Source organism: Lactuca saligna, chromosome 3, assembly GCF_052625555.1.
Source record: "Lactuca saligna cultivar CGN05327 chromosome 3, ASM5262555v1, whole genome shotgun sequence".
Classification (NCBI taxonomy): Eukaryota; Viridiplantae; Streptophyta; class Magnoliopsida; order Asterales; family Asteraceae; genus Lactuca; species Lactuca saligna.
The window spans coordinates 225,587,130-225,602,748 of record NC_136419.1 but is presented as its reverse complement, the minus strand read 5'-3'; the positions used below and the strand labels follow the sequence as shown (position 1 = coordinate 225,602,748).

General features: G+C 34.2%; 1 protein-coding gene across 1 annotated transcript; it reads right to left on the bottom strand.

Moving 5' to 3' along the window:
* Positions 1-7,553: 7,553 nt before the first annotated feature.
* Positions 7,554-13,677, bottom strand: LOC145036410 (uncharacterized). Its single transcript, XM_078984856.1, has 6 exons — positions 12,351-13,677; positions 11,359-11,379; positions 10,987-11,072; positions 9,659-9,662; positions 8,379-9,559; positions 7,554-8,252 (listed from the first exon to the last, which is right to left on the bottom strand). The coding sequence occupies exons 1-6, from the start codon at positions 13,675-13,677 to the stop codon at positions 7,554-7,556; spliced, it is 3,318 nt and encodes a 1,105-aa protein (XP_078840982.1).
* Between the last annotated feature and the right edge of the window lie 1,942 nt (positions 13,678-15,619).

Below are 15,619 nucleotides of genomic sequence, written 5' to 3'. Positions count from 1 at the left end.
ACTATCAAAAATTTATGTAAAATACAACACGCTAAAAAAATGTCTGATTGTGTTTCACAAAAATAAAAAGGTTCCTGTGTACTTATAATGATATGGAACCTTCTTTTTATAACACCAAATGCCCTCTCTATAGCATTACGTAATGATGTGTGACGAAGATTGAACAACTATCTAGCATTTTGTGGTGCCCTTGTGGAATATTCTTTTAAATGATACCTAACACCTCTGTATGGTGCCCTTAATACAGTTGAGTGAGGCAAACCCGCGTCTACTAAATAATAGCAACCTATAATTAAATTGTAATTAGCTTTTTATTAATAATTTAAACAAAAAAAAAATGAAAAGTTGGTACTAGAAGTTACCATTTGGAATTACTAGTTTATCATCTCTATTGAAGGCATTCTTCAGTATCCTTGAGTCTGATGCAGTACCCTCCCAACCGGTTAAAAGATACGTAAACTTTAAATCAAATGAACAAGCAGCTAAGACATTTATCGTTGGGTAACCCTTGCGGCCACGGTACCTAGGGCATCTTTATTAGGTACCTTGACACAAAAATGTATACCATCAATTGCCTCTACACAGTTCTTGAAGTAAGGAAAGGATCTCCTTTTCTCTTGAATTTCTTTGGAGACAACATCACCTTGTGGTTTTTGAATATAAAGACTTTCTAATGCTATAACCGAGCGCAAAACTCTATGGAAGCACCTACTCGTTGTGGATTTCGAGTGCCGATACATCCAATAGACAAATGTATTTCCCAAATCATTACCTACAATGTGCAAAAAATCTTGCAACTTGCTCTTTAACACACATTCATTGAGTAGGTCAAAGACCACCATTACGTCGTAAGATAACGCATAGCTTCTTAAAAGCTTACACACTCATACGGATAAGCTCACGACATTGACTACCATTTGAAAGGTTATGTAACAACTCTTCCTGTACACGTCGACATTTTAAAAGAGTTTCTCTAGTAGGTAAATTAGGACCATTGTTGATGGTAATTTTGTGTTGTGCCAAAATAGCCATCAACAAGCAAATTAGATGAAGAACTTGCATTTGTCTTGATTTAAGAATATGAGCAGGTGAAGGAAGGTTAATACCTATTGAAAGCAATGTGAACTATTTTATGTACAAAATGTGAAGGATTATAAAGAGGGCATCCTAACAGCAGCAAAAACATCCACACACCCAAAATAAAAGCAAGGGCAAAATAGTCCAACAGGAAAGATCTTGAAATATAATAAAATAACCTATGCTTAATTTTGATTATGTAAATTAGATGTCTACTCTTCAACATAATTAGTTACCTTTACAACCTCCACCAACAAATTCTTGGTATTGTGGTACACAAAACAAGTCTTTTTTTTCCTTCCTGTGGTAAGTGATGTACATACAAGAAAGCTTCTCTTTACAATTAATGGGTTCACTGATTTCCGTCTTTTTTGAATGTAATTTTGAGAATTGCATTGACTCACTTGATTGATAGTTTATCCATGTATTTTCTATTGAAAGGAACAATCACATAATGTTTTTGACATAAACACCTCCTGTTTGACTTCATATTTACTTTCGTATAATTAACATTCATATTTACTTCTATATAATGATGTTCTAAACCTATAATCACAGGTAACCTAACGAATCAATTCAACTTTAAACTATAATGAAGAAGAAACAAATCGTAATGAACCAAAAAAAGGTTGTAATATATATTGTGAACACGATTTCACAAAAAAAATACAAAATGAGAAGAATGGAAGAATGCAACCTGATGGATGATGGACCGATTTTAACAATAAGATTGAGCAGGGTTGTCGAAGCAGTAAAGTCGTCGAAACAACAGGGAGAAGACCGATCTTCTTTTGTATGTTGTTAATGATAATGTGATCTTATATAATCATGTGTTGCTATCCTTATCATCGATTGTCTTTCTATCCCAATCTCTCGAATTTGGAAGGAAGAATAATTAGAAGGATGATTTTCATCTGATTTCCTTTCGTTTTTTCCTAAATCATTCCAAAAAAACTGGGGAAGATGATGAACTACTCTTTCACTCTGATTCCCTCCCTTTCTCTCCACTTCCCTCGTTAAGTGATACTCGGGAACAAGGTGTAAGAGTCTCTAGGGACAATTAGTAAACTAAAAAATAAGCCTTTTTAGTGTATGACATTGATATGTAGACGCATACAAATAATTAAAAAGAATGAATGAAGAGATTAAATAATATCCTAAAAATTAATGGGAAATAATAGTCTTTCCATCTAAAATCTTCGAAACGCCAAAAGCAATGATTTGTGAAGAAATGCACAAACTTAATACATGACTATGAGTACTTGAATGACGACAATAAATTTACAGTTTTCTAACTAAACCAAATAAGTTAGCCATGAGAATGAGGCATGATTCATTAGTCATTACAAGTATTTAGCATATATACTAACATACAATTCTCTCTACAAAGAGTTTCGTAATTTACTGAGTTTAGTGACTGCAAATTCAAAGGAATGAAAATTCATGATAAACTCAAGACCAACTTAAAAAAAAATGAAAGTATTATACTCATATATAACATTATACATTAAGAACCAAAAATGCACATTTGTGAAAAGAAGCATTGTTTAAAGATCCAATTCCTGGTGTTTTATTAGAAAAGTAGCGGAAGCCCCCGTGCCATTTGCGCAAGTTTGAAAACCAAAATGATTCGAGACTACAATGATAAAAACTTCCAAAAATGATCATTCTCTAATTGGATCGTTGATATTGTATTAAGTAAAAAGAAGCACCGCTCGAGTAGCAATAACAATGTTGAAAAATTGTAAATCATAATAAAAAGAAAAGACAATTAATAAGAAACTAGATGGTTATTCCCCGCTACACGGGGGGCAGAGGTTTCGTTTTTAGCATCTGTCTTATTTTTATGGCTTCTGAAATAAATAATATTTATTTGACTGCGTTTGAACCTATTTTATATCTTTGTTAAATGGAAAACTAAGACTATCTGTATATGTTTATATTGATTTGGTTTTCTAACGGATAAGTATACAAATAGACGACTGATTATGGAAGAAAAGATATTTATTTATTACTGGATGATTACGTATCGGATAACAGTAGGAGTCATGTTATACGGTCGCAAAAAACTTGTGATTTTGATTCGTCATGCTTCTGGGTGGTGTTGAGTGATTGTCTTGCATACATCGATAGCTGCTGTCATATTCTGTTGCATCATGTCGACCATATCGAGCATGAGGACTGTGTCATTGTCGAGATTGGCGTTCACAGTGTTGGTGATGATACCATGCATGTATGGCAGTTATGTTGGAGCATCATGCAGCATGTTCTGTCTGGAATTGTTGATAGTGGTGTACGTCGTTTGGACATCTGCCAAGGACAACTTCATCGTTTGGAGTTGATCGATGGGTTTCTACATGACGATATTCATGATGTTTGTTTGCATTTTTGTAGAGGTATTAGTTGGTTTCTAGTCTGCTTTTAAAAGTGGTAGATAGGGTGGCTATGAGGTTTGCTTGGCTGATTTCGTAGATAGAATCGTTGACCATGGATTTGGTAATTAATTTGATGGCTACTGTTTGGTGGTTGGATGTGATATGAGTCAGAACACCTGCCCAAATATTTAAGTGAATCTAGTATAATTTAAGTGGTAATTTATGTAAGTTTATAAGTAGTGATCGTAAATATTCTTTTGTTATGCAATGTGTTTGCTAGGATGTATGTATCTGCATTTAATTGCGTATTAATAATAGTTGTTACCGTAATATATTATTAATTAGTGGATAATTTAAACGGATTATTTATTTAAATCGGTATGTGTGTGTTCATGTTTTAGGTAATAGCTATCATGCATGTTATAATGTAGGTGGTGCGTTAATTCATAGAAGAAAAGAAAGTGTTCGTTCTTTTTCTTGTGGAAACATCTATGAAATTTAGAAGAAGAGTATTGATACAAAGAGAAGTTATTTGTTATTGTTTATAGTTATAGGGGGTCATCATGATACGTTTATATTAGAAAAGAAAGTGACAATGGTTCAAACAAAAGGATCATGATGATATATTTATATTACAAAAGATAGTGATATTGGTCCAAACAAAAGATCCATTTGTGGTGCTTGTCTATGATGTCTGCTGTTTGAGTGTCCGCTTTGCATTTTTTCTTGGTGCAGATTCTGTTAGACATGAATTGAAAATTGTTAGTATTTTTTTTTTTTGTATTTTTGTTTTTGAATTTGATTTTGTTATTGGGTGTTTACCTTGGGGATCGTAGGTGAGAGTATGCACAACATGTTCAACAGGTGTTGATGGCTCTGGTGTTGTGTCAGTTGGTCGCATTCTTGTCATTTGTGGTTGAGCTGGTGTTCCTGGCACAGACGTTTGAGCCCTGGTTGTTGCCTCTTCAATATCTATTATTATGAAGCGTATATTGTTGAGGGTTGATGCTCTAAGCATTTGGATCGACATCTTTTTTGTTTGTTCCTTGTGGTCAGTGATGATCGGAGGTAGGGTGTTTCTGTTTATGTGTGGGTTATTGGATATAAAGTTCTCAAGTGATGACTTTAACAGTTTCCGACATGATGTCTCGGATATTAGTGCTGATATCGTATCCGTAGCATCAGTGATGGTTACTGTTAATTTGTATCTATGAATGGAAAATATTCATAAAGACTTTTGTTAGAAAATAATGATGATTTATTTAACTCAAAAGATGCTTACATGTAAGTGGGCTTTTCGATTAGTCCATGTGCACTGCAGTACCAGCTTTCACCTCTTTTGAAGATGTGATCTTTACATATTGGACATATTGTTTGGAACCAACTGTTTTGATAGTGAAATTCTTTGATTGAAGCCTGTACGATGAATGTTTTATCCTGTGGATATAAAAGAATTGGATGTGGATGTCTGAAGCTAATGTTATTTGTAAATAGAGATATTATTAAGTTGATGTTACCAGAAGATCAGATTTGTTTTTTTTCTTCATGTCATATACGGTTGATGGTGTTCCTGATAGTGGTGGTGCTGGTCTTGAAGGTCCTGTAAATCTGATGTCATCTTCTTATTAGTAGGGAAAGTTTATCATACGGAATAATTGATTTTAATGTAATTTATGACTCACAGATTAATGAGTGCTGTTGTTTCTGGTATGTCCGGATTCACATAGATATGTGTAGCATGTGATGAACCATAACGTAATACTCCTATAGAAAAGTGATTTGTAGATTGAGTGCATGACATAACATTATATGACAATGATAATACCGATATATAGAGGGCTGAGTAGAAAAAAAGTACCATTGTATATGGATGGTTTTAGGTTCGTGACGGCAACAACCGTTGTCGCGGGTGGTTGATGCAAGGAGTCGCGGTTGAATTTTTCTGGATTGGTTATACATTCTTTCCATAGATTGATTGCAAGTTCACTACCACTAATAAAATTGAATTTTTTTTTTGGTGTTAGATAGGTATGAAGAAATTGATAACTGTGATATGCTTTTTACTATGTATACCTTTCATCCATTAGTATGAGCAAGACAAATGATTCCCTGCTTGCTTTGGTACACTCTCTGATCTTTGATAAGACACCAATGTAATATGTTTAGTAGTAAATGTAAATGTGTAAGAAACACCTATGTAATCAGATATTTCGGTATTATGATTACCTGGATAGTATGGTGGTCTTTCTCCGAGGTCTATGAGATGTGATTTTGATACGAACCGAAACCAGGTTTTGGGTATTGTTGTTGTCTCTCGAATTGGTTGTATGATGGACTTGAGGCCAACATCGATGTAGAACTCATTTTCAAGGAATTTTTGATAGTTATCTAATTGAGGACAACTATAATCTGATATGGTGTAACACTGTGAAACATGGAGGACAGACTCAATGTAACTCTGATTTGTTCGTTGTCCAAGAATTTGTATAGCATCTGCCTGTAAAAAGAGATTGTTATATGATTCGATGAATGTAGTTTCTCCATCATGCTGTTAATAAGTTGACATTAGATATGTTTTTATTACAAATAGGGATATTTATGATTTACGGATTATGACATATTATATACGAATATACCATTTATTAAAGAGATGAGTTTTTTGAAAATAACAAACTCGATGCTTTTATAAACATAAAATAATTGTTATTAATAATTTTGTTGTAAGAACTTTTATTTATAGTTTCTGTAAATAATTTATTTTTTGTTATCAACATACTTTTTAATATTTAAAGAACATCGAAATATAAAATTTAGAACCTGATTTTGTTGTAATCTTTTCTGGTGACTACTTACAAATCTATCGACAGCAAGATACCAAGTCTCGTATCGCCGGACATCATGTTTCCATTTTCGCAGTATTCTAACTTGTAGCGGGCCTCCAATACCATCAGTCTTCAAGTCAGAAAGGCTCGTCATGAGTTGTTTCCGTTTTCTAATAGAAAGAAATGTGTGAAAATCAGTGTTATATTCGGAAAAGAATAAGAAATTTTATAGATATGTAAATTATGTGGAAGCAGTCAACAGCAGAAGCTATTTCAAAAAGTAGTAATGGTCTTTAGAAAAGTGTTCACGAAAGGTATGACAGGTAGTGATACTATAGATCTCTGTTGAAGTAAGTTTATGCAATAAATCTTTGAAGACAACGTTTTTGGTTTGATTCTCTTCCACTGTGTCATTGGTCTTTATTAGTATTTTTATGGAATCTGGTGATGTTGCTCGGGATAGTGCTACATAAGGTTGTCCATGTGCGAAGACGGGCTGTGACAAATAGATGCTTATTCTACGCAGTGACTGTCCTTGACTCTTGTTGATAGTCATCGCATAACAAACTTTCACTGGAAACTGTTTTCGTGAAAACGTGAATAGGAAATCCGATGATTTGTGTATGAATTTTATCCGTGGTATATATGTATGTTTTCCAATGCAAGTGCCGGTTATGATGGTTGCTTCGATAACGTTTGGTAACAATTGGGAGACAATGAGTCGGGTACTGTTACATAAACCTTCCCTCTGATTTATGTTTCTTATTAACATTATTGGACAATGTATTTTAACTGTAAGCTCATGTGGTGGTATTCCTGGAATGTTTAGTTGGTTTAGGTATTCAATTGGATACAAGCCTTCCATATCTGATGTATGCTTTCCATTTGGTTCCATGATGTCTGTACTATTGTATGTTCTATCACTTGTTCTCACGATTTTTAAAATGTGGGTGTTTATTTCGTCGGCTGTCTCATTTGTAGGAGAAACTATTGCTCTTACTGAAAGATCTGCAGCAGTGGGGTCGATAAGTATACCGTCTCCATAAACAAAATCTATCAACGTCTGTAGAGAGTTTGGAGTGGCAGATATTAGGAGTGAGGATGGAATTTGTACCCAAGTTGAATCACGTGGGTCATCTTTGTCTGGTATACTTATGATTCCGTCTCCAATAGCTAGCAACCATCTTGCAAAAGCTGATGTGGACATTGAATTTTGAGTTATTATGTCAGATGATTGTAGTCTCATGTTTGTATGTAAAATCCAAACCGTGAAATATGGCTATAGGTATGAACTCGGTAAAGTTAGTGCAATGATTTCCGAACATGTGCTTTTTGGTACAACGGGAAGAGTCTGGTGGAAATCACCACCGAGAAGCATCGATATCGGTCCAAATGGTTGTTGATCACAATCTAGCACATCTCTAAGTGAGCGGTCCAAAAATTCAAAGCACCTTCTGTCACTCATTGGTGCTTCATCCCAAATAATGAGTGTTGTATGTTGCATAAGTTCTCCAAGGAAGGAGCGTTTTTTAATATCACATGATTTTTTGTCTGTTAAGTCGATAGGTATCTTGAATCTTGAATGTGCTGTTGTTCCAGAAGGTAGCAAAAGTGACGCAATTCCAGAAGCAGCAACAGCCAATACAATCTTTCCTATGGATCTGAAATAGGAAAGAATGGTTGTCCATAGGAATGTCTTGCCGGTACCCCCATGTCCATAAACAAACATCAGTATTTGTTTTTTGTTTTCTATGGAACTGACGACTGTATTATAGACTGATCTTTGGTCACTGTTTAATTTTGGCACCAGCTCATTGTGCTCTTTCATCAGCCCTTCCCTGTCGTACCTCAATTCTTCGAGTAGAAGACGATTTTGTAAAATACCAATGACATCAGCTGAAGGAACCGGAAGGCCAAAATCACCCATTGATTTGGATGGAACAGCAGAACGGAGCATATTATCTAAATCATGAAGCAACTGTTGTTCAATTATGTCAGCAGTTGAACCAACATTCTTATCTGGTATTTAGAGTTTCAAGGTATGTAGATAGTCATCTTTCATCTTATCACATGCACTATCCCATAGTAAACGTGGATTGCTGACCTCACAAAAAATCAATAGGTGGCAGAAAAGGGATCGTAACTGTGATGCAGTTGCCCAGATGGAAGCTTCTGTGAAACATGTAAGCCATTCAATGTCATCCCCTATCAATCCAAGTGCATTGCAAGCAGCCCGAAAGTTTGGGTAAACGGTACCTCGTACAGTGCGCAAATCTTGAAATGATGTACATCCCTTTTGGTGGCAGAGTAGCATCCGTAAGTTAAATAATTCGCCGGATGTAGGATGTACGAATACAAGCCGACCTACTGTTTTTGACGAGTCATAAATTCTTCGGCTCCATGACTTAGATGAGTTTTCCCATTTGTAAGATTTTGGATAATCCAGGTATGTCAAATCACGACCTGTTGCATCTCTTGCATTACTTTCAAACCACGCAAGTAGGGTGGTAATATTACTGTTCGGATTTGATAGTATTTCAGGTATTGTGTTTTCTCCATTGAACAACAATTGTTGCATGTTTTCCTCATGTACAGTTAGAATATGTACAGCTAGATGACGTTGATGTATACGGAAGTCTAAAATTCGCCATGCTGCTTCGTGTGGGCATATGTAGCGCCCATCCAAAAATTTCTGTACCTCGTTTACAGCACATATATCTTCATTTTCGGATCTGTTATGGCTAGTAGTGGGCAGCGCTGCAGATGACTGATTGGTTGATTCTGCCTTTTGGAGTGTGTATCTTATGCGATCAGCTCCTTTGGAAATATATTTGAACATGTACTTAATCATCATATTCCAGCCACAGTATTCAACATTGATGTGTGCACGGAAACGGGAACAAAGCCTTTTATTGTAGGGCACCACATATCCATTGTCTACAACCTGTCCATATCGGGTAGTATGATGTGCATCTACGCTACGTTTGTACCGTACATATCCCTCTCTGTCAAAGAATGTACTGTCAACAAAGGGTCGAGGGAAATGTTTAGTACATTTACCATCCCTCATACATGGAGCCTTTTCATTAAGCGGTCCACACGGGCCATGAATCATGCAACTTGTTATCGTCTCGTACAATTCTACCTCGTTAATTGGATCCGGCAACTCTGCTGTAATATATTTGTCAATATCAATTGGATTTTTTATTTTGTCTGAACTGTTTACCCAGAGTAAAGTATGACAATGCGGAAGACCTCTCTTCTGGAATTCGATAGTGTACAAATCTGTAATTATGAAGAAATTTCAAAATATTAACATTTAATATTTTTCTATTTCTAAATAAGTGTGTAAGCATACATTGAAGTTAATATCTAAACATATACGAAACTGAAAAGATATAATATTTAATGGAATATAGATAAAAAAAACTAATAATAATAAAAAAATATTAAAAAACATACATCTTTCAGATTGATATGGAATCTAATGTAGACCTGTTATAGTATGGAGAGAAGCGTATGTGAGCATAAAGTAAAAGCTCTCGTGAGTGGCAAAGAACACCAAGATTTTATGTCTACCAAATTATAACTAAAAAAACATTAAGAAACACACTTAAAAACAAACTGTAGTAAATATGTTAACAATTTGTTACCAAAATCGAAAGACAAATGGTAGTAGATATAGAAAGCTATATGAATCAAATAAAATATGGATACGGTGAACAGTCCCATACTATTATAACATGACATCTTAATGATTTCATGCTAAAAATAAAAGGGAGATACAAAATTAGCATAAAAAAGATACCAATATATTAACAAATTTTGAAAAAATTCAATCAAATATACTTTTGCTAAATAAGTGAACCAAATATTATATAATATGGAATGTAATAGAGTGTGTTAAAAAAGTAACAGATACAAAAAGTCAGAAACAGAGCGAAAAAAAGGGAAAAAAGAAACCAATAAAAACTGAAAATTATAATGTAGAAGTGTAGGAAGATATGGAATGTAATGTATAGCTGTTATAATATGGGGAAAAAATTACAGTTAGAACTAAAAAAAAATGAAGTAAACAAAAAAAGAGAAAAAAAAAAGTAAACTGTCAATCGCATAATTTATATACTTTGAATGTAATATACCATGTGTAGGAAGATATGGAATGTAATATAAAATAAAATCTTCAAGAATGAACTAAAAGCTTTTATTGCAGCCAAATAACAGGAGGATTCAATATGTAACAAATCATAGCAAAAAAATTATTATAAAACACACCTAAAGCAAACACTAAAAAGTATGTTAATCATTTGTTAGTGAAATTCAAAGACAAACGGTAACATATGTACAAAGGGGTACCTTTGGAAATGATCTTTAATACAACTTATGTTTGCAAAGACATATAGCCGAATATGAATCAAATAAAATATGAATCATTTAAGCATTGGAATACTGAAATCACATCACGTCTTAATGATTTCATGGTAACAATTTCATGGTAACAATAACATTATATTTAAAATATATCTCAAACGAAGACAAAATGCAAAACATATTATCTTCAGCCTCACCAACTGTTTTGTTCTGTTTTAGAAACCGAACAAACTCATGAACTTTGATATTGACGACTAAAGCAGTCATATGTGTTCTACTGTGGACATGTCTTTGCATATGTGTATGCACGTACTCTGTTATTTCTGTCCACTTCACATTACATGTAAAACGATAAACCATTGTGGTTTGACATAAACTCTACATATAGAAAGCATATGAATAGGGAAATGACAGAAGAATTCAATTTCTACCAAATTATAACAAAAAAAAAAACAATAAAAAAGAATGTTCAAAACAAAGGGTTAAAAATGTAAAAAACAAAATTGGAATACCAAAATGACATCACGTCTTAATAATTTCATGGTAAGAATAACATTATATTTAAAATATATCTCAAACGAAGAGAAAATGCAAAACATATATCGTTCAGCCTCACCAAATGTTTTGTTGTGTTTTAGAAATCTCTTTGCATATGTATATCCATGTACTCTGTTATTTCTGCCGACTTCACATGACATGTAAAATCGATATACCATTGTGGATAGCCATGGACCCTACATATAGAAATCAGATGAACAGGGAGATAACAGAAAAATTCAACTTCTACCAAATTATAACAAAAAAACCCACTAAAAAACATTGTTGAAAACAAAGGGTAAAAGATGTAAATAACTATATTAACAAACATATGCAAAAATAAATATAAAAAAATATGCTAACCATTTATTATAAAGTTGGAAATACAGATGGCAACATATCTACAAAGGGGTAGATTTGGAAATGATGATTATTATGATTGATATCTACAAAGATATATATTCTACATGAATCAAATAAGCTATGCATTATGTAATCAATGCAACAGTGTTATAATATGACATCATAATGATATCATGATAAAAATCACATCATATTAAAAAGGTAGAAATCCAAAAAAAGGTGAGAGGTACAAAACCGTGACAGATTGAAAAAAAAACAGAAATAAAAAACTAAATAAATAAATAAAAACCAAATACTATTATCTACGAATAAAAAGGAATGTTTTGAATCTAATATACCATTTCGATCCAGATATGGAATGTAATGTATAGCTCTTATAGTATGTAACAAATGTGAGAGCTAAAAGCATAAAAAAAATGTAATGACTCATAAAAGCATTAAAAAAAGTAAAAATGTAAATTACTATATATGAGTAGATAGGTGTGCTTGAAAGCATCAACTGATCGAGTACATTGGGAAACATGTGTGTTAAGTGAAATATTCATGGATAAGAATGAAACCATATGATAGCGTAAAGTAAACATTTTTATCAAATGATAATAACATGGAACTTGAAGCTATACGAAACGATAACCAAAAAACATTAATAAACATAGGTAAAAACAAATATTAAAAAATATGGTAACCGTTCATTACAAAAATTGAAAGACAAATGGTAACATATCTATAAAGAGGCGGATTTGGAAAGTATTATCTGTATGATAAATAACCCGTACATGAAAGGAATATGAAATCGAAAACATACATGCTTCAACCTCGCCAAAGGTTTTGTCCTGTTTTAGAAACCGAACAAACTCATGAACCTTGATGTTGAACACTCTAGCAATGATATCAGCTCCGCTGTGAACATCTCCTTGCATATGTGTATCCATGTACCGAGTTATTTCTAGCCATTTCACATTACATGTAAAAGTAATAACGTATTGTGGATTTCCATACACCCTACATATAGAAAGTGCGTCTTGATAATGACTATACATGAATCGGGGACCACCGGTAAATGATGCTAGTAAGAATACACGTTTGCCAACAACACTTGCCTCCCTATCTCCCTTCAAAAGCGCATCATACAGGCCGCTAACATAATCAAACCGAAGATTAAATTGATGTTTTACAATGTAATAAAGACGACATTCTTCTATACATGTGTATGCATCAACCAAATATTGTTGAAAGAGCCGAGATGAGTTTACAATAGGAGACCAGATATGCTGATGGGCATGAATTTGATAGGCATAATACATATTGACGGTAAGATTTCGAGCTGTTGCACCAATCCTATTTCCAATTTTCAAACGGGGTGACCAACCTTCTTCACCATATGGAAACAAAAGCGGGTATTGTAATGGCATATAGCTTGGATGCAGCTTACTGATACGTTGGGGCCGACCCGATTGCGAATAGATAATGATGTCATATGTTGTAGAGATTGTGTCATCATCAGTTACTATACAACCCAAAGACCCAGACGAAGGCAAATCATACCTACGATCCGCAACATTGTTAAAGAGTCGTACCGCATATGACTGTAAATTACTTTCTTCTGCTATTTGTTTTGCAGTCTTGAAGGTGTGCACATATTCGTTATTAGCCCCCAAAAAGTTGACCAGATAGCTGACAATGTTACAATCTAAATCGCTCTTTGAAGGATGATCAAAAGGACTCAATCTGTTCTCTACTTCGTTCCCAGTATCAAAGAGGTATAGTTGCAGAAACCTCGGACCCTTTATAGGATCCGGACAGAGGGACCCAATCTTGTGGCTAATCTGACCAGATATCTTAAAAACATAAGGACCACGGTCATCATTCACATCCTCATCTACGTTTGCCCCAAAAGAAGTCATAGAAAACTTGTTGTTATAAGCCCTAATATCCCTTAAAAAACCCAAATTTTGATACAGAGCAACAAAGTCGGTGGGAAACATGGAAGGATAAGGAAGTACAACATCTCCACCTCTACAACAATGATTATATCTAGGAGGATCAGCTGTAGATGTATTAACGAATCTCTCAATGTACCAGAACAACGCACCGCAGTAGGCACAAACACATGTACAGTCACCACAATCCATGTAGTCAGGAAGAAGAGATAATGGTTGTAACGTTGAGACCTGCACCGACAGCCGACAGAGGGAGGAACAGACGATGAACCACCGTCATCAGCTCTCCGTTTCGACGGAACAACCATGACAAAATAAACACACAACACAGCAACAACACCCGGAACGAAAAATCACAGCAAAAGAAGCAAACAAAAAAAAACAGAAGAATATTACCTCAAAGAGAGAGCAGGAAGGAGGCAGAAGAATGAAAGTGAAGGATAAAAGAAAAGGATTCACATACGGATAAAAGAAAGGGATGCAGATACGGAAAATAAAGAAATATCTAGAAACCAAAAAAAGAAATGAACAGGAGAAGCGCATATACGACAAAGAAGCAATAAAATGAGAAACAAACCAAAACATAAGGAAATGCAAAGAACCAATACAAGAAATGGAAGTACAGGGACGGCAACAGACAAAAATTGTGATATTTTACTATTCATAAGATACAATATCCATAATATATATATAATAATTACTAAGCACACACTACTAGAAAACTAGGGCTTTAGCTACGGCACAATCCGTAGGTATTGCGTATCTATACGGTGATACCTACAGAATTGCTACGAAAAATGCTTTGTAGCGTAAATGCTCGTGGGAAAATTATAGCTACTGATTTACGACGAATTAGATACATATTAGCTATGAATTTTTTCATAGCTATAATAGCTACAGAATTAAATAGCTACGGATTTCATATGGATTATAAACATGATTCAAGTTCGATTTTTTCCTACAGAATAGCTACGAATTTACTATAGATTGTCAACGGGATTCAAGTTTGACTAAAATTGACTTTTTCCTACGGAATTGCTACAAATTTACTACGAATTAGTGACGGAACTCAAGATTGACTAATTACCTACACACCAATTTAGCGACGGAAATTCGGTTGCTATTCTGTCGCTATTTACGTTTTATTAAAAAATAAAATTTAAAATTTTTAAAAATTCCCATTTGTATTTTTGTCAAATACCGTATTTAATTTCTAATACCATACAAAGTACACCATAAAATGCCCATCATACTAACTTTTACACATTTCATTCATTTCTTTTGACAAAAGAGACTACTTAAATATATAAGGATTAATTGTGTAAATCATTCATTCTTATAATGTGAGCTAATGATCCATGATTCCTTATATTGTGCTTAACGCATGTGGTGACCCATGGATGCTCCATGGAGGTTAAAACCCATGGATCATGAGGAATGTGGAAAGTCATGAGTTACATGGTGTAACCCTAATGTGCACACTATATAAGAAACCCTTTGGTTTAAGAAAATGGATCCCTAGGGTGTTGACATATAGAGGCTGATTTTTGTGAGCATCATAGTTCTCTTCCAAGTTTCCAAAGTGTTGGCGGTGATTTGTGATTCCACTTGAGGCATTCACATTATTGGTGCTAAGCTCATAAAGCTCCAAGCAATAAGCCACAACAAAAGGTATGTTTCCTAACTTGTTATATTCACTATGTATCAAAGTTTTGTATGCCAGTTAGGGTAATACATTGGAAACTTCAAGTTTGCATGTATAATAGTGAAAAAATAGATCCAAGGTATTTAGGGTTGTAACATCCCAAAAATACAATCTAAAAATTTCGTTTGAAAAACATTATTTAAACCACGATTGTCAACCCATAACATAAATCATAACATAAAATCAGAGTGTTAATTCAAAGCATATTGTAACATCCCAAGTCAGAATCAAGAGTTTAGGGGGTAAAGTGTAAGTTTGGAAAAGAAGGACTCGGCGAGTAGTAGCTTCAACTCATCAAGTCGAAGCGTGTGTCAGGCTCATGTTAAGTAACCGGACTCGTTGAGTCGGTGGCTAGACTCGACGAGTCTGTGCTGGAATGAGAAACCCTAATCCCCAGGGTTTGTACCCTAATTAAGGAGCCTTAATCCC